Source organism: Buteo buteo, chromosome 13, assembly GCF_964188355.1.
Source record: "Buteo buteo chromosome 13, bButBut1.hap1.1, whole genome shotgun sequence".
Classification (NCBI taxonomy): domain Eukaryota; kingdom Metazoa; phylum Chordata; class Aves; order Accipitriformes; family Accipitridae; genus Buteo; species Buteo buteo.
In genome coordinates this window covers 22,820,037-22,838,964 of record NC_134183.1, presented here as the reverse complement: position 1 = coordinate 22,838,964, position 18,928 = coordinate 22,820,037, and the positions used below count along the sequence as shown (strand labels likewise).

At 39.8% G+C, this 18,928-nt stretch overlaps 1 protein-coding gene across 5 annotated transcripts in view; it reads right to left on the bottom strand.

Annotated features, from left to right (window-relative positions):
• Positions 1-18,928, bottom strand: part of AKAP13 (A-kinase anchoring protein 13) — a 227,667-nt gene that overhangs the window by 33,047 nt on the left and 175,692 nt on the right. For 4 of the 5 annotated variants that reach the window (XM_075045059.1, XM_075045060.1, XM_075045061.1 and 1 more), the window contains 6 exons: positions 18,716-18,769; positions 15,127-15,189; positions 12,497-12,680; positions 11,146-11,254; positions 2,867-2,909; positions 1,484-1,589 (listed from right to left, as the gene is read on the bottom strand). In XM_075045059.1, coding sequence (XP_074901160.1) covers positions 1,484-1,589; positions 2,867-2,909; positions 11,146-11,254; positions 12,497-12,680; positions 15,127-15,189; positions 18,716-18,769 — 559 coding nt within the window. The remainder of the gene's footprint in view (positions 1-1,483; positions 1,590-2,866; positions 2,910-11,145; positions 11,255-12,496; positions 12,681-15,126; positions 15,190-18,715; positions 18,770-18,928) is intronic. The other variant, XM_075045063.1, reaches the window with a different exon arrangement.

Here is an 18,928-nt window from a genome sequence, read left to right as displayed (position 1 = left end):
AATCTCTCTCTCTTTCCCATTCTTGCTTTAGAGATTATACACCTGAAGTGCAAGAACCAGTTAATGAATTTCTAGTCTTGCTCACAGGCTGTGCAACATGCTCCACAACTTCTTGCTAGTGGTTTGCACAGAGGTTTCTACGTAAACAGGTTTTTGGGTTTTTTTTTTTGTTTTTTGTTTTTTTTTTTGACATTGTACTTTGCTGCAAGTAACCACATTGTCTTAAAGCTGCTCAGCAGCAGCTCTGAGACTCTGGTACTTGCATCTTGCATCTTTAAACGCAGATCCATAAAGAGGAACTGTGCGTTACGATGACTGATTTCACTACAGCTGGTACCTCATTGTGAAGGTGATGCAATCTTTAAAAAACATGTATCAAAATGTGCATTGGACCATGAAAGCACACAAACCCAGCTATGTTAGAGGAACACTCAGGCTGAAACATCAAGTGCTTATGTTGGGAAAGGCTAAAATGAAGTTTGTTTGTGCAGGTGTAACATGGCCGCTCCCATAATCTGTATGCTTCAGCTCAGCCTTATTCGGCGATAGGCACAATGCTTATTATGCCACATTTTGTTTCCTGTTTGCTATTCAGACACTCATCAGAATATGTAATTACGTATCTCAGGGGCCTTCCAATAGTATTTACCAACATATTAGCTACACATGACCTAACTATATAATACACACTGGCGACTGTGAGGTAAGGTGCTCTTAGCTTCTGTTAGACATGATAAACCGAGGTGACGTTCAAGTGAAAAATCCAACCAAGCCAAAAAAACCAAACATACATTAATCTTCAGGGGACAATCTGAGGCAACAACAGCCCATTTGTGTGAAGTACTTAGCATTAATGTAATTATTTCTGTAACCAATGCTGTTCCCAGGAAATTCAGCTGTGCTGAGCAGCATTTAACCTTCATCAAATTAAATCCTAGGGTTTCAAGGATGGGGAAAAAGGGATAATATAAATACTGGACATCACTAAAGGTCACAGTTTGAGCAACTTCTCCAGCAGTGCACGGGAACTTTGTGGCAAAGGTAAAAATAAAAGGGAAACACAATACAGCCTTCAGCAGCCAGTCCCTTCTTAAGAGCTACTGTCTTCATTTTATTAAACACCTCTCAGGTTCTGTAAAAATTTGACCCATCAATCACTGCAAAGCCATAACTCATGCCAGAGCACAATCTATTCTCTATAATAAATGAAGCTTCATTCTATGGGGAAAAGAGGCAAAAACATTGCACAGGAAAACTCACCTCAGATGCATTTCAATTTTGGGGTGCTAAGATTTGTCATGTAGCTAATTCCCCATTACCCCACAGACAATCCTCCCCTCGCAAAAGGAAGAAAGGAAGAAAAAAAGAAAAGAAAGTCAGGCAAAGACATAAATACCACCCTATGGAAACACACTGAAATACGGAATTCCTTGCTGCTTCTTATGGGTATTTCACGGACGTATAAATCACAAGAAGCACTTACTTTGCTCTTCTTGCTGCTGGACATTTTATTCCTGAGGTAGCTGAAGGTTCGACTGACTTTTGTTACACTTTTACCAGCAGGGACACTGCTGCTCTCTTCAGAGATGCTAAAATAAAAAAAATAATAAAAAAAAAGGTTGCTTTTATTTTTCTTTTTCTCCCAAAGCATGTATTAATTGGATAGATTCTTTTTTAAAGGACAAATCCATTTATTATCCAATAGAGTCACGGGTCGCTTTATGGTGTTATACCAGAGAAGGCAAAGTGAAGACAAAACGCTAATCCAGTAGTTTGTCATGTATTTCTAGGAATCCTTTTAACTGTTTTTAAACAGTCTCCATTCTCAAGCCATGCCATAGCACCCTCTGCTGCTCCCGTGGCCAAATAACCACTAACCAGCTCGCAGCATCTGCCCATTTACACAGCCCACATTGCAGCTACAGTCAGTCTTGGCATTTAATCATTGATATTTCAGACAGAAAGGGATAGACATGCATGCATCCTTTAAAGAGAAATCTCCTTCCAGAGAAAGACATCTAATGAACTCCGAAAAGGCAGTGTCTTTAACAGAAACCACACTGTCTGCAAAGCCTCCCCTGAGAAATGAGAATACCAATACAAAGTAATGAACAGCAATTGTTATTTGTATTAATTTAGGCATTTCTGGGACACCAGTTATTTTCTGCCATCCTGTACATGCACAAGCTTATGACTTCTTCAGCTTCTATGGGAGAATAAGAAATTAGGGAGGAAAGTATGATTACATTAAAGGAAAGGACACAGTCTGTCAATAGGAAGTACAACGCAAACCAAAAGCAGAACAACAAAAAGACAAATGAAATAAAAGAGGACAAAACAGCAGCAAGCAGAGGTGAAGAGCCTCCCAGCCACAAAATAAAGCCAAAGCCCAGCTCCTTCAGTGCCACAAACATCCTTCCTCCAGGAAAGCGCTTTTAAAGACAGCACCCACCGGAAAGATTATCTCCTCTCTACAGCTTGCAAGGATGAAAAGTAACGTACAACAACATGATCGTTTTGGCCTTCATTATAGAAATATAGACATAATTAAAAGGGAGGAACTACTACTTTTAGTGTAAAATACAACTCAGGGTAAACTGATATGTTCGATAACAGATAAGCTGTTATGTTATTCGCTATGAATAAACACAAAGCCTGGTTAGAGAGAAGACCTAGAACAGGCTTTCATATTCTGTGATCTAAAATATTCTTCAGCCTTTAGACACACGGGGCTGATTTTCCCAAGCCTGACAACTTGTGATTTCAGCTGAAGTGCACTGTTGCCAGCAAGGCTTTTGGATGCCCAAACCAGAGCCCACTGCAGGAGTCCCACCAGAAGAGACGTGATACCCCCAGAATACTGTACCTCTGAACTGAGGAACCCGTGGGGCCGCTGAACGCCTGCGTACCTGGAAAAGATCAGAGGGGTGGGGAGGATGACATGTTAGACTGCAATCTTAGCCCGCTGATTTTAAAAACATAGTTTGCATATTTGGACGGTTCAAGAGGAAGGGGAAATGTTTTCCAGAAGTCAGTGTTTAGAATAGATTTCATGTGCTCAGGATAAAGCCTGTTCCCTGCATCCTTAGGTGCTCTCAAATTAGATGCTGAGGTGAAAGCCTGCTTAGTATTTTTATCATTCTTCAGCTATTAGGCAAAGGATGTGCATGTGTTAAATTTGCTGGTAAATCAGGGTATCTGAATCAGAACTGCCAATTCAATGACAATAGGTATAAATAAGAATCATTCTGCTACAATGCATTTATTTACACACCACTAGAAAGAATCTATTGTACAACACATCCGGGTTTCATGTATCAAACTCTTCTGCTTGATAAAATTATAGTTCATTTTCCCGTCAAAATCCTGAAGCACTTCATGAAGAGTAAGGGAAACAAGGGAAGCCTTATTCCATTTTCCACGGAACATTACCAGCCTAGGGCTCAGTCACAAAACACTGTGCTTGAGGAAAGTCTGACTTTCAACATGAAGCTGAAGCCCTGCCAATGACACAAATTCTCTTTATACCACAAGAAACCTGCTTGCACAATACATTTGGAGCAGATTAGGTAGCTGACACCATTTACCAGAACCATCGAAGACGACTGAAAAATCAGGATGAAATGATCCAGAGGAGAGAGGGTGCTCTCCAGAGTAACTGGGCTTGTCAGGACTCCAAAAAACCCTCACTACAATCACTGTCTGCAGTCCTATCTGAAGTTCAAGAAGCAGCGTGACTGATCATCTTCTGCATATACACTGTAAGCTTAACAGTACTTTGGCTTCAAATCCTGTTAACATGTTAAAGCTAAGGGTGAATGCAAAAGAGGCACTTGACATCAGAGGCAAAGATGGTCCTCTATCCAAAAGCAGTAAGTGCATTAGGAAAAACTGTGCATACAGTATTATGCCTTATGATTCTAAAATACACATTTTCCTAACCGCTGATTCCAGTGTCAATATAGCCTGAGACAGAAATATCATTTCTTCATATTGAGAAACTAAAATACAGGCATACCCCATTACCTAATCCCTGCTTGGAGATCGCTGTTAATATCTCCCTTGCAAAATTTTTCATCTAATTAATGATCTATCTGAAATACATCGAAGTTAGTAATACTGTAACATATATCAAATGAAGTCCACTATTCAACTTCCTGACTGTGCTGCATTTTTATATATTATCCACTACCTAAGCATCTACACAAGCAGTTTACAGACTCTCAAATCCCTGGTTAATGCTCCAGTGACTCTGGTTCATGTTTTAGCTCTAGTCTGCTTTTAACATGGGTTAAGCCTCCTTAGTCTTTCCTTTTTTTAATAGATTCATCAATTTGAATGAATCTAAGTATTTCACAAACCTTTTTGTTTCTTTACAGTTAACGTAAGAAGTATGAATGAACGCTGAATCAAGAGCTGTAATAATTTCATATTTGTGACTTTTTCAGCACCTTGAGAAAGTACATTGCATGGGAATTTTGAATTATGTACTATTTATCTTTTCTGCAAGAGTGTTTTATCTTAAAAATGGGGGATTCTTGACACTGGCAGGCAAAATGGATCCAGACAAAAATCAAAGTGAAAGCCTATTTATGAATTCATGTTTTAGGTTACAATATAACATCATATGATCAACAGTGCTGCAAGCTATAAAGCCCATGAAGATAAGCATAGAAATGTACACATTTTCTCACCTTCAAGGGTTTTTTTGAGGTAGAAGAGGGGAAGGAAGGTTTATTTCCATAATTTTTGTGTTTCTTATCATGACCAGGTTCAAAACTGAAATGCTAAAATTGACTTCACAACCAACAAAAAAGTTAGTTTTGTTCAAAGGCCAGGACTGCTATCTATGTCCAATGAATCTGGGCTAGCAGCCAAATTTTGGTGTACTTATCTGAACACCTTTTAAGCATCACCCACCAAAATTATTTCATATGGTAGCTAGACTTGAAATAATTCATCAAGCTCCATTATGCAGAAAGCAGCAACTGGACTAGGATGTTGCAAACAAAAGAAACCAGTTTTCAACATCTTAATGCTGGCAGTAATTAAACTTCTGTGGGTTAAGAAATCCAAAGGCTTCATAATAATTTTCTAAAATGTACAGACTGGCTTGTCTGGCCACCTGAATTCCACGTCTTAAATATATCATGATATCAAACAAACTGCAACTAATTTTCCACACTCTAGAGAAAAACAGGCATGAAGAGGTTGAGGAGCAGTAACTGAAATGCAAGTGCAATCTCAATGCTAACACATCCATCCTCTTATGAGAAATGAACCCTGAAGACGTGAAAAAATAAACAAACTGGTCTGGGACTACTACGTGAAAAATGCCCATTGCCAAAGCAGTCTTATGACTAGCTGTGGCTAAACCAACCTTTATATAAAGTCACCACAGTACTCTCAAATATGAGGGAATAAAACACATGTAAAGAAAGCAACCTTTTTGTTTGAGACAATATCTGACATTATTTTAAATGCTCATCGTTAACAGTAGCATTGTTGAGGGAGAGAAGATAAACACTGGCTAACAGAAATACCCCCCCCAAATTGCTATACCCTAAGCTGGCTATTAGGAATTACTTAACTAGTTGGATACTTAAAACAAACAAACAAAAATAAACAAATCCCCAAATGACCAAAAACACAATAAAACAACCAAATCCAGCAAGAAGTTTAGCTAAGAGTACTTTTTACTGTGGGAGCGTGACATCAATGCACAGCTGCATGTTTGCTGTTCACTTTGTGAGGACCATGAATTGTGAGTTTTGTTAGAGGCAGAAGAGAAGGACTGAGCAAAGGGGAAGGAGGAAGGAGCTTCAGTATGGAAGTGGGTAGTAACACACCTGGGAAGAGCACAGGACTTTCTTGCATGAAGGGACAAACCCACAGTGAAGACTGGGAATGGAAAGGAGGAGAATTTAGATACCTACAACATAGATGGTGTGGAGATTTTTTAAATTCAGGAAGCAACCAAAATCTGTTGGACTAGAAAGCAATTTCACCCATCCCAGTACAGACAAGAGGGATGTAGGCTAGTTTCCTTGCAAACCTTTGATTTGAACCAACTGATGCAGCTGCTCTGAATTTTCTCTTTAGATAGAGAATTATCTGTTCTGGTTTATTTCAACAGTCTAATAAAACCTGCTTAAGAAATAGGAAACATTTTCAATTATCTTTGATAAGCCTATTTAAAAAAACAAGAGGAGTCTAAATTACTTTAATTCAATCTTCTGCCTTGGTTGGGTTTCTTTTAGCAATAGACTTTGCAGGAGGAAAAAAACCCTACCATGTAACACTTGCCTGTTTCCCAAAAAAACTATTCTGATATCAGGACCTAGATACGGACACCTTAATGATTTAAGGTGTTTGGCTGCAATGTATGCCTTTTGCTTAGTAGGGGAACCATGAAGTTGCAACCAAGATTTTCAGAATTTAGTATCAGGGCTTCTCTCCTCTTCTACTTCCACTGAGCAATGTACTCACTCTTACCTATGAAGGGCAACGATCTATCTCTTCTGTAAACTCCATGCACTGCAACAACCTCAAGGCAATGCACTGCAACAATCTCAAGAGAAGTATCTTGGTTTTAATAAAAAGGTAATGACTATATCACTGGTCAGAGCGGCACATGATGGTATTTGCCACGTGGATACAGACCAAAACTAACTAGATGAGATGTGATGGTGCTGATGTACAAGACTCTTGGGATTATAATGTTTTTATTCTGCCATTAGTTAGTATTCAGATACAGGACTAAGATAATGCTGTTAGACATCACGCAATGGAAAGGTTAGTTCAATGTTTGCAAGGTGAAACTTCAAGGTCTAAAGCAGAAAACCAGATTTCCCTTTGTTTCCACCCATAATGGCTGCAACGCACAGAAAATGATTACTTACTATCCAACTCCTCCTCCTCATCACTGGAAGAAGAGCCAATAGAAAAAAGAGTTTTAGACTTAGGAATGAGTGGAGAGATGCTGAAGGAGAAGGAGATTCGTCTCGATGGTCGAGTCCGGCCCTGGGCTGAGAAGTGGGTTAACAGCAGAGATTAGAGCATGCTTGAAAATGCATTTAATAATAAAAAGGAGAGGAAAGCAGCCAAAGCAAACTAAAACCAAAGCAAAGGAAATGTCTGCAAAGCAGCTGGCTTCAGAAAAGGCACAAGAAACAAAGAATTGAGAACGTGCAAATTCCAGAGGATGCAGGTTTCAGAGGATGCAGGTCTCACTGCACGCATAACTCAAGGTTCAAGGCTTTCCTTATTTTGCTGGCATCTTTTTATAGGACCTCTTAATGAAGACTCACATGTGAACAGTTATCTTCCCAAACAGAATACCAACAACATAATGCATCTCCGGACAAAGGGCATCCGCTTCACTGAAATAACTGCTGGGGAATCAAACTAGAACAACTCAAGGTATTTGTTTAACAGTGCTTTTTGCAGTTAAATGACACAGCAAAGCTGCCGGATATTAGCAAGGATACTTTATCTGAAGTGTTGACTTTATCTACATGAGGAGGTTCTTGCCACTTCTATCTCCAAAAAAACCCAAACGTTTTGATAATGTTATGCCCTTCAAAGTTTCCAGCTTTAAAAAGGAGACACCTGAATTTCCTTTCTTTTCTTCCAAAATAAAACAGGAAAAAAAAGCATCTCTTCTCCTGCCTTCTTCTAAAACTCACAGTCCTTGTTTTAAAGAAACTGCCTGAACATGAGAAAAGCCCCTCTGCATCCTCTTCTGTCTTTGTCTGGAAGATGTCTACCAAACACAGTGCCAAACTCAGCAATCAGTCTGTGACTTCAAATCTCCCATAATTTATTTTAAAAGCAGCTCTTGCATAGCAGCAGTTTTGCAACAATTCTTTATAAGTACAATCCTCTCTGAAAAGAGATGTAGGAGCCAGCTAGCCACTCTTAATTGAAATTGCTACACAGCCTCTTATGGAGATGCCCAAGGGCTATATTTCCCAAATCTTCTCATCATACAAGCACAGGTAGAAACCTCTGAGCTGTGACCTGACCCATGTCAGGTTGCTGGATACCCATCACTCACATGGTCATCAGTGTGTCCTTGGGAGAGATGACTGGGAGAGGGCTGGGGAAACTCTGCGCCTGGAACAGACCTGACCTAAGGGTCCTACATTAAGCATCTACATTAAACATCTTCAGCACATATATTCAGACACTTTTAAGTCATTCTATGGCACAGATAAATCAATTTGCTTGCACGAAAGGGAAGAGGCTACAGACTTTATCAGTATTAAACTTCCAAGAGAAAAAAGTAGCAATTATTACTCCCTTTGAATAAAACATGTCCTTTCAGCCACCTACAAAAATAAATTTTTGTATTGTTGATACCATAACCCCAAACTGAATTCAGAATATAAAAATACTATCCGAGGAATATCCAATGCAATGCAAGCAATGCAAAGCAAACTCCCCTGAAATTTTCCTTCAACCATAAGGTATAAATGCCAATTGCCTAGAGGCGATTTAACTAAAATTATATGCACGCTTTTCCAACGTAAGCAGAACAACCCTAGAGGGACCTAATGAAAGGCACTGAAACTGAAGAATTCTTAGCAAGATTCATGCATTAATTTTGTTTAGACTGCCTTTCAAAGGAGTTGTTCTAGTGTCCCAGACCTGAAGAACATGACTAGGCAACACTGCTTGCTTTCTTCTGTAGTCTCTGCCTATTTAGACTAAGAGTCAAGATGAACAATAATACTTTACTGTAAATAGAACCACCTCCTCCAGCACAGTTCAATTCAACTTTCATTTCAGTGGTTTTATTTATAGCAGTTCCTGGCTTTATAACAATGCTCCACACTGGAAATTTGCTATTCCAAAGCTGAAAGCAGTCTTCCGAGCACTCCAGCCAACAGCTCTTGTGACCTCCCTCTATAAAATGCTGAAGGATTAACAGTTGTGAATGGCCACAGCAGCTCCTGGAACATCTGACACATCAGATGGAGTGTGGGCTAGAAACTCAGTCTTGGAAATTGCTCCTGCCTCTGTACATATGACAATAAATGGGAAAAATAAGAGAAAGCCCTCCATACGCTTATTCATTTAGATTTAGTTTTTGAAGCTTTGGTGCAGAACATGTTGCTTTCTTGCCATTCAGACACATTTGCAGGAATCAGGGATTTTTTTTTTAAACATGTATCACAAAATTATGCAAGCGGAGTGAGGAATTACAAGTTTTCCTACAATTCACCTCCATGAAATCAAGGATTTATTCTTGCATAACTCTGACATATTCTGCTGCGATAAAACAAACGTTAAACCTAGGTGATACAAGGCAATTTATGCACTGAGACCTTGTAAAAGGCACTAAGTTGCTTCACATGTACTTATGGTCACAACTCAAGTAACACTATTCCTCTTTCAAAGTAACTGAGGAAGAATGAAGTGATTTACTGAAGTTTCCAAAGTCAGGAAAGTGTCAGAATTGGGAAGAGAATCTGTGACCTAAATTTTAAAGGTGAGTAATCATTTTGGGTGCTCACATCAACCTCCTCAAATGTATCGATTTTCAGAAACCACCTTCCTATAAAAATGAGGCCCTTCTCAGGTATCACAAATTAACTACTGTGAACATAAAGCCCACAGAAGCATTAGTAATTTTTAACCTCAGGATCCAAAACTCACAGACATCCGCCTCAAAGCAGAAGACTAACCCTGCTATTTCTTCCACAGCCCCTCTGGAAAGCTTACTACATGTTCTCTTGTCCTTCTCTCTCAACGAGACCATCATGGCTAGGCTGACTCTAGAAGGAGATGGGATAAATCAAACCTGTCTGCCACCAGCTCAGGCCTCGATGGCATTTTTAACGTGGGTCATAAGAAAGAGAAGAGTGGGAGTGGAAAGGCAGCAGGTTGTCCAGTTCCAAGACGGTGGCACAAATCCTCCGCTGTCGTAACCCCCCTGCTGTAGGCCTGAAGGAAAGTCTCAGGGGAGAAGGAGACGAGCCTCAGCTGGCCAGGCCCTCTCAGCCACCGACAGTGCATTTTCTGGGAGCTAGCTGAGTTAGTTACGGTGTTCAGTTAGCAATGGGATGCAATGTCAATAAATTGACTGCTTAAAAAAAAAAATAAAATGGTGGCCTTCAGCCCAAGGAGGAAAGAGGGTGCACCACTGCACAGAAGAGGAGCTGGCCCTTCCCCGGGACAGATCTGCCCATGTTTCGGTTACTGTTGCTGGGGGACACATGCCTATCAGTCATGGAAGAACGATGGCAAAGAATTGAAAAACATCTCCTACAAAGCATAATCTCTGTGAGCTTCCTCCAGCAAGCCTCCTAAATGAATAAGACACCCTTCTTAAAAGCACCTTTCCCTTGTTCAGCTTTACAAGGAATCAGCAGGTTAATAAAGAGGAAAAGATCAGAGACCATCACTAATTGACAATTTGTGATCTAAAATGTCAATATGGTTTCTGGCTGGCAATTAATAAAATGAAAACATGTAACATGGCCCTTCCTAAGCACATCCAGCTGCAGCCTTTTGAACAACTTTTTCAGCTGAAAGAATCAATTCAGTGAAATTGCAAAATTAAGTGCTTGTTATTGCTTCAATTAAGCTAAACTGAAAAATTTCACCTAATCATCTTTATTATCTTCTTCTGGAATGAGATGCAATAAATTACACCCTACTGCCCCAAAACATTTAACTCAAAATAGATAGCAACAAACTCCCACAAGGAGACCAAGACATGGCTTCTCATATGTCTCATATATCAATTTTCAAAAAATCTACAAGTAGGAAATTAAGATCTCAAGTGGAATTTACATGACATCAAAGGAGTAAATTCTGAAAGGATGTAAAATTCAAACTTTTTTGCTTTTTTAAATAACAAACTCAGTAAATCACAGTTTTTGTACCAGTAGTCTAACAAACAAAAGAAACCCAACAGAACTCAAAATACTAGGGATACACCGGGAAGAACAAAACATGGATCTAAACTGAACAAGTTCTGCCTTTCCACCCACAATCCCACGCAGCAGTGAAACATATATTTCACATAATATAGGAAGCAAGAGCAGGTACTAGCAAATATTGCCTTGGGAAGGTAGCAAGATATACTTAATAATACAGATGACAGAATGAATAAGGGAAAACTGTGTTACTCACTGTCCAGCACTGGTTTACTAATTGACATTAGAGACATAGATTTGGTCAGTGGAGATGAAACAGCAGAAGAACAGAAATTAAATCCTTGCGGCTGTGATGTTTGATGCATCTGCAGAACAGAACAGAACCACACTGAGCAAATATGTCAAGAACGACAGCACCATCCCAACTTCAGATCACAGTTCAGTGTTCACATTTACTGAAATTCTCACTTTCAAACAGTGGAAAATTTAAATGATCCCAGTAGAAGGTAAGAGGTGAGAAATGCAAGGACCATGAAAAATTTAATCAGTGTCACACAAGTGAAATATAACATTTTGTTTGTTTTTTAAGTGTAAGACAACTAATTATGCAACAGAGAGACTCTGGCTGCTTGATTTTCTTGCAAGATATTACAAGACAGATATTGTTAACTGTCTGATGGCCACTGAATTACTGCTGTGCTTCCAACTTCTCAGCATAACTAGACTGGTTCAACATGGTAAAAAATCTGATGCTTAGCAGTGCGTTCCCCAAAAATGCCATTCCTCAAAGCGAAAGAAGACCTGAGAGTCTTGACATAACAGTTCTACAGGCCAGATAAGTATAGCAGTGAGTCTATGAGGTAAACAGACTGGCTGGCTAATGATTCTGACATGAACCCACAAAACACTATGGCTGAAACTTCAGACTCAGAAAAATCCATGGTATTTATATTATTTAAGACTATAATTGCTTCTTTAATAAAAGTAAGCAGAGATTCCCATAATATTGTGGCCCATCTGTCCTTAATAGCTATCATAGAATTCCGCTCCAGAGTGATCACTCTAAATTTTCTTAATTTGCAATTAACATTTTGCTTAACTGTTGCTTGTAATAATGGGCCTTTTAATTCTGGTTACACCTATGAAAGAAAAATAATCTTTATTCTCCTCCTACGATATGAAAATAAACCTGAAAACTTTAGCAGATAAATTACTACTTGGTACTTGCGTATATTTCAGGACCACAAAAGGAGGCATAAGCATTAATTGCAGAAGCCTTACAACACCCGTGATTGATAGTATCACTATATCCATGCTAAAAAGTTAATAACTTTTCCATGATTACTCATGCAATCAGTGGAAGAAAACTGGAAAGTTTCTTGTTCTCACCCTAAGACTTCGCCCATCAACCATGTTGCCCCAAAAAACTAAGTAGCAAATTTAACACAGTGGAAATTCCTCTGTGTTAAAGATGGAAGATTTTAATATTATATATATAGGGTGGAAGCTTTCACAGTGAGACTGTCACTTTGGAAAATGACTTCCAAAACATTGATGTAGCATTTTCTACACATAGACATCACATAATAACAGTGGGACAGCTTTACCTGGTGATCGTAGTCTCTGATTTCTCCTTGCTCAAGTTCTTCAGTGAGCAAGACCAGGGACCCGCACTGATTGCTGGCAAGCGGAGTCCGTCTGAGGTCTTTGGAGCTCAGAGAAGAAGCCTCCAAGTTTGTAGAAGGCTTCTTGTTCTCACCAGAGTCTCCAGCAAGGCCTTCTAGGCTGTAACTGAAGAGAAACCATGGAGGTTAGGTGCTGACAAACTCTTAGAGACCAATGTCTTTCAGCACATAGCACCTTCAAGCATAAAACACAAGGCAGTGGCTAACTGAACTGTGCAGGGAAATGCTGATGTTACTCCTCAGCATGTCACTTCTCAATGACCAAGTGCAGACAGAAGTGGAGGGATTTCTATTTTCTTCAGAATAAATAGTAGCACCTTTGTGCCTCTAATGAGACACAGTAGTTGCTTGAACAACCAAACTCCTGGTCAATAGCCTCTCCTACTGCTTTTTTGGGTTTTTTTGGTTTTTTTTTTTTTTTTCCTTCTTCTTGAGTGGTGCACAGGAAAATCTAGAAATACCCCTTCTAAAGATTTTGATATTTCCACATATTCTCTTTGCTAGCTTTTTATTTGGCTCTCCATTGGAATAAAGCCACTCAAATGAAACTACCTTGTACAGCACAGTGCTGCCTGTCCTGGACTAACACTCCTCCCAGCAGCCACAAAATCAGCTCTGGGCTGCCTGTAACATTCATCTCTGCAGACACATCCCCTGATTCTGTTTAGCACTTGCCACTGCACAAAGCTTTGGCACTGATAACGTCCTTCTTTCTGCCAAAGCTGGTTTCTTTTTTTCCCTTTTCTCTCTGTTTTTTTTTTTTCAATTCAATAAATGTTGTCTCCATCAGCTAATCAATCCTATTTTATCATGTAGTGAGGAAGCTAGGTCTTGTCCAACAGAGCCAGACAATCATTCAAAGCTAAATAAAATACCAAACTTTTGCTTGCAGTATTGGTAGTAATAAAAGGTTTGGCCAATCTCTGTAGAGACAGTTGCTGATAGACAAGTGACCTCTACAGAAAGAGGCCAATACACTCTCTTCTCACCTGCACAACCCCCCCTCTTTCACATGTGACTATTTTCATCTGATATATTTTGGCCCTAGTAGTCTGCTTCTGACTCTCCTGCTCCTTGTGCCCAAGCATCAATAAACCCACTGGAATGCCAGTTCAGATTAATGTGCAAGCTTTACAGATTCACCTCCCAGTACACCAGCACAACTCTGTGGCTAATGTTTGATTTGATGCTCTCAAAGTCCTGCTAATTTGAAGCAAGGCCTACCCTGTATATATATCCCAACCTGAGGCTACTCATGATATCTAAGTGGCCAACAAGCTGACATATAAACAAATGAAAGAGAAAACACACTATAGACTGTACAGATTATTTAAACAACCAGAAGAGCTTTAAATTCAGGTAGACTTGCATAGTAAGTGATTAATGTTCTTCATTCCTTTAGAAGCATTAAGCAGCTGATAAATATGCATCTTAAAAAAATAATTGCTGTAAACCTTGAATAAGAAGATTTAGTAAATTTTTTAAGACTTTTTTCATTGTAATTAACGAGAAAGAAGACTGGCTGAGGCATTTACAATTTAATCTGCTTTAGGAAGATTTTGACTCAACAATGTGTATCAATAGCAGGCATTATAAACTTTATTCTAAAACACCTGCAGAGAGGAATTAGTCCCATTTCACCCTGATTATTTAGGGCAGAAGAATATTTTTTTGCTTGCATCCCAAGGTGATAACAATGATGTTACATAGTACAGAAAAAAAATCATGTAGTTTGTTGTGACACAAACAGCTCAAAACTGCAAATATTAGCCCATAAAATAGTTATCAGTGGGTGACATTAGTCTGTATTTTGTTGGTCGGGGTATACAGACTGAAGGTAATTAAATCTGTAACAGGAAAGACAGATTAACTTCTTTCTAAATATCTAGTCAACACAAAAAGAATTTAACAGCTCTACCCTCAAACAGCAATAACTGCCAGAGGAAAGCTATGAAATCTGGGAGACTGGCTTCCAGGCAGTATCAGGTAAAGACCTGACCTCCAAGCATCAATCTCAACTCTGGGACTTTCAACTGAAGATGCGAGCTTTAAGTGCCTGAGAAATTTTCATCTGTGGCTATTAGATTGGTTTTTCACATAAAGTTTTACATGGTTAGTCTCTTTGAAGAAAAAACTAGATCTTTCAATCTGCAAAGAGCAAGTCTGTATGAACTTAAATCCTTTATGAGATCCGTCCATAACAAAGTGGCACTGAATCACATTAACTCTTGTTTTGATTCTTTGGCCATCACAATTATCATTATGATTGTTGCTGTGGAAAAAACACGCCTTAAAGTCATCACGGAATAGAGCAGCTCAAACCAACAGTGCAGCTTCTTTGATGCTCGAGGCCAATGAAAAGCAGCCACCACCTTCACCTGCACCCCAGTTCAGAAGACCCATTCCAAAGACTAACGGCTGAAAAAGCAGACAAAGCAAACAAACACGTGCACGCTTCAGCCAGAGCAGCAGTGGAAAAGGCGATGCACAAAAAGCTGACAACAGGGTGTTTGCAGTGCTCCTTTTCTGCTGCACATTTATTTATACCATACCTTCTACAAGTAAAGTCAGGACCCATGGTAATGAACTGTACACCAGAGGGACACCAGCTCAAACTAGGAATATCAAGAGAGGCAAAGAAAGGAAAAGGGCTGCGATTATTGGGTTGTTATGGAACAGGGGAATGTTAACAGACTCTCACTCTTGCATATCTTAAAAAAACCCCAACAAAACCCAACCAACTCGGAAATAATGCAGTAGCTACTATATATTTCTGTCTGCTAGAACACACCAGAGTGCCCCAAGTGACCGAGGTTACCACCAAACAGGTAGCAGCAGGACAGCCCATGCTTCCCCCAAACTGATCCCATCGGCGAGTATACAATGTACTGGTGAACCTGCTCCTTGTGAGGAGAGAATTTTTTTGGGAAAACAAGACTGAAATACACCAAAGCCAATTTTGCATAAGTAATCACAAACAGCCGTTGTGTTAGTAAAGATTAGTATTTTTCTGGTACTTCTCATCCCCAAATCAGAGAAAGAATCCCTTACAGATATTTAATTGTTTAAGTCCCCTCTGTACAAGTATGAATAGCCTCAGGCTACACTTGGGAAAAATAAGGAAAGAGTTACATTCTTAAATGCTGCACAGGAAATCAGTGAAAGAGGCTGGAAGAAAAAACCAGGCTTGTCTTACTATTAACTTGTGATTAAATCAAGAGTCCTTCAAATAGTACTTTGACTAGAAAACCTTTCAGCTCCCATACCCCAAAACAATCCCAAGTTGCATCATGAAAGATGTAAGAAATGCAAATAGAGAATGCAAAGGCAAATACAGAATGCAAATATTTTGGTTGCTATTTTAAATACTGCTTTTGATATTTTTTCTCTATCAGCTCATGGCCCAGTTGCAGGTTTTGGAGACACAAAGAAATCAATCTTGTCAGTTATGACATATAAAGGATCTTTAAATCCTGGGAAAAGCTGTCCAGGAAACATACATTGTCTGAAGGGAATTTTGCATCAGCACAGATCTGCCAGAGCAGGACTGCACAAGTCCTGCTCCCAGCCCCTGGCCTGCGATCCACACAAGCAGAGGACATGGCCAGAGCACAGTCTGCTCCAGGCAAGGAGCCTACAAAAAGGGCAGAACAAGTCTAAGCATCCCTGGGCCAGGATTTGTGAGTGCCAGAAGTCTCAGAGGGCACAGAGGAAGGTTTAAAGCCACTGACTGCATCATCTCGTGCCAAGTCCTCGTATAGTTTCCACACACAGTGCAACACTGGAAACATTCAGGAAGGGTTTGATGGTTGGTGTTCAATGGTGGAGTTCAGATAATTGCCACCTGTTTTATTAAGGATGTTAATTGGGTGAGGATACACCTGAAGTACCTGTGCTTTGCACCCCAAAGCTCCAGGTGTGCTTCACCAGTAGCTCTCAGCACAGTACCATGAGCATTCTTCATGAAGACATACCTTCCCATAACATGCCAGCATTTTCAATTACTTCATCATCAACATCCAACTAAACCGTTGTGGGAAATATAAGTATTTGTGAGGGATGGAGGGACTAAATACTTGCTTGAGATCATAAAAAAAACAAGTCCTGGCCACAGTAAACCCATCTCCATCATACACCTCAGCCTGCACCCTCAGACTTGGGTTCAGCCTCCCAGCAGGTCGGTAAAACCTGCCCAGCAGAAACTAGATGGACACTGATAAAGTATCCCAAGGAAGGTATCATACAAGCTTTCCGCCTCTCCTTGCTTCCCCCAGCCATCTACTTGTGGCCCCAAGACTACTGGGCTTGGTGGACCCTTAGAGCTCTGCTTATGTTGACTTGTTTGCAGAAGTCAGTAATTCTTGTGTGATCACTTTTCAATTGAAAAAGAGAGGATTTTCCTCGTTAAAGAAATGATGCAACACTTACACTAGATAGCGCACTTTAAAGATGCCTCTATTCCTGACCATTGCCATGTCATAGTGACAATCCCAAATGCTAAAACTGCAGGGAAGGGAAGCAGAAGAGTGGAGGGAAGGGAAGGAGCTATGCATATATGTAGAAGGAAGCCTGGAAGTGGTGGAAGGTCTCAGAGAAAGAAAAAGACCTTTTTGGCAAGGGCTGTGGAAAGCAGTCTTACAGAATTACAATCCTGCTGGGGAGCCACCCACAATCTGTTGGCAAGACCATAAAAACTGAACAAGATCAATGCAAAGCATGCAAAACCCCTTTACAGAAGGCAACCTGGGGAAGAGGGATGAGCTATATTATATACATCAGCCTTGTGGGAGAGCATAAACTGTTGGAATTGGTTTCAGGCTGTTGCTCTGCAACTGGGGTTTAGAGAGGATAGTACCAAAATGGTTGGGAAGCCAGAAAAAAAAAGAAGAAAAAAAGAGGGAATGCCTATGAAAGAATTACCACACATTTCAGATATGACTAGGTATTTCAGGTTGCCTATTTGAGACATTTTCTTTATTCTTTGTGTAAGCTCGGTGTTTCAGAATATTGTGACTATAAATACTAACACAGCCCCTACAGAGAAGCCTTAACAGACAACTGGTAAAAAGATGTTCATTTGCATGAGCTGAGAGGATAAGTACTGCAATTCTTACTTCAGAGCACAGTGATGCAAATTAAGTGGCTTCATAGAAGTAAAAAACCATGTTCTTTCTTGTGCCATTTTTTAAAAAATTCTTTTTTAAGAGCCCTCTCCTGAACAGTACAGCACTGCTTATATGGCTTCATTTATGCTGATGCATGGTAAGGCACAGTGATTTTTTTTTTTTTGGGTAGTAACATCATGGTAACATTTTTTCCACATGTGGTAATGTGGTAGTTTGTTTAGACACACACATTACCCCATCCATTTCAAGGGAAGTGAAATCCTGAGTTAACCTGCCACAGGAGGTGAGGCAGCAGCTGTGGGAGATGAGAAGAGGTTGAACCACTGAAGGGGAGAGGCTAAACTTCTCTTTTTTTAGCCTAAAAATGTGTAAGTATGGACAGTCCACATGTCTGCTGTGTCAAAAAAGTGTCTTATTTTATATGTTAATAGACAACGCAAAGGTTACGTGAATGAAAATGCATATCTGCATGATGGATGAGGAACTGAAAGTTTACTATATGGAAGAAAAACACAGATGGAAGTAAAGGAAAAAATACAACTTATTTTCCATTTTGTAGGAAGATGGTTATTAAAAAAATGGCAAAAGAGAAAAATTAAAGCCATTTAATTCAGTCAGCTGCAGATCTGCAGAGTATTCTCCAACCTGAGATTGTGTTTGATGCATCCCCTCCCCAGGTACCCCTCCTGCAAGTCTTGCAAGGAGTCTCTGATGTGCTTTAAATCCAAATTACACACATGCTCACAGGTAAACAATTATTTTAACACAACTCCAAATCTTACACATGGCAAAAGCCAACAAAATTACATCTGAGATTTCTCCCAATGGCTTGAGCATATGCTCTGTGGGTCAGAAAAACTGACCTGGTGTCAGACTGGAGAGGGAAAGCAGCCAAGCGGGATGCATGGCTCTAATGCCAACGCTTCGAGAGGTAATACAGGTTTACTAACATGACAGTATGGAGTTAGTAGACATTCAAACACAAAACAGTTAGTCACATTAGTTGGCTTTGTACCTTCTCCTATGAATGGGAGGCTTCTTTATACCATCCCCCAGAACTCGCATTGAACTGAAAATGAATCATGGAGAGTGGTCAGCAGCTTGAATGGAAAAAAATGAACAAATGGCAGCTGAAAGATTAATATCCCCAACACATGAACAACAGAGAGAATGGACATACAGGGAAAACACAAAATTAAATACTAAAGGAAGTAATGAGTCTCTCTTT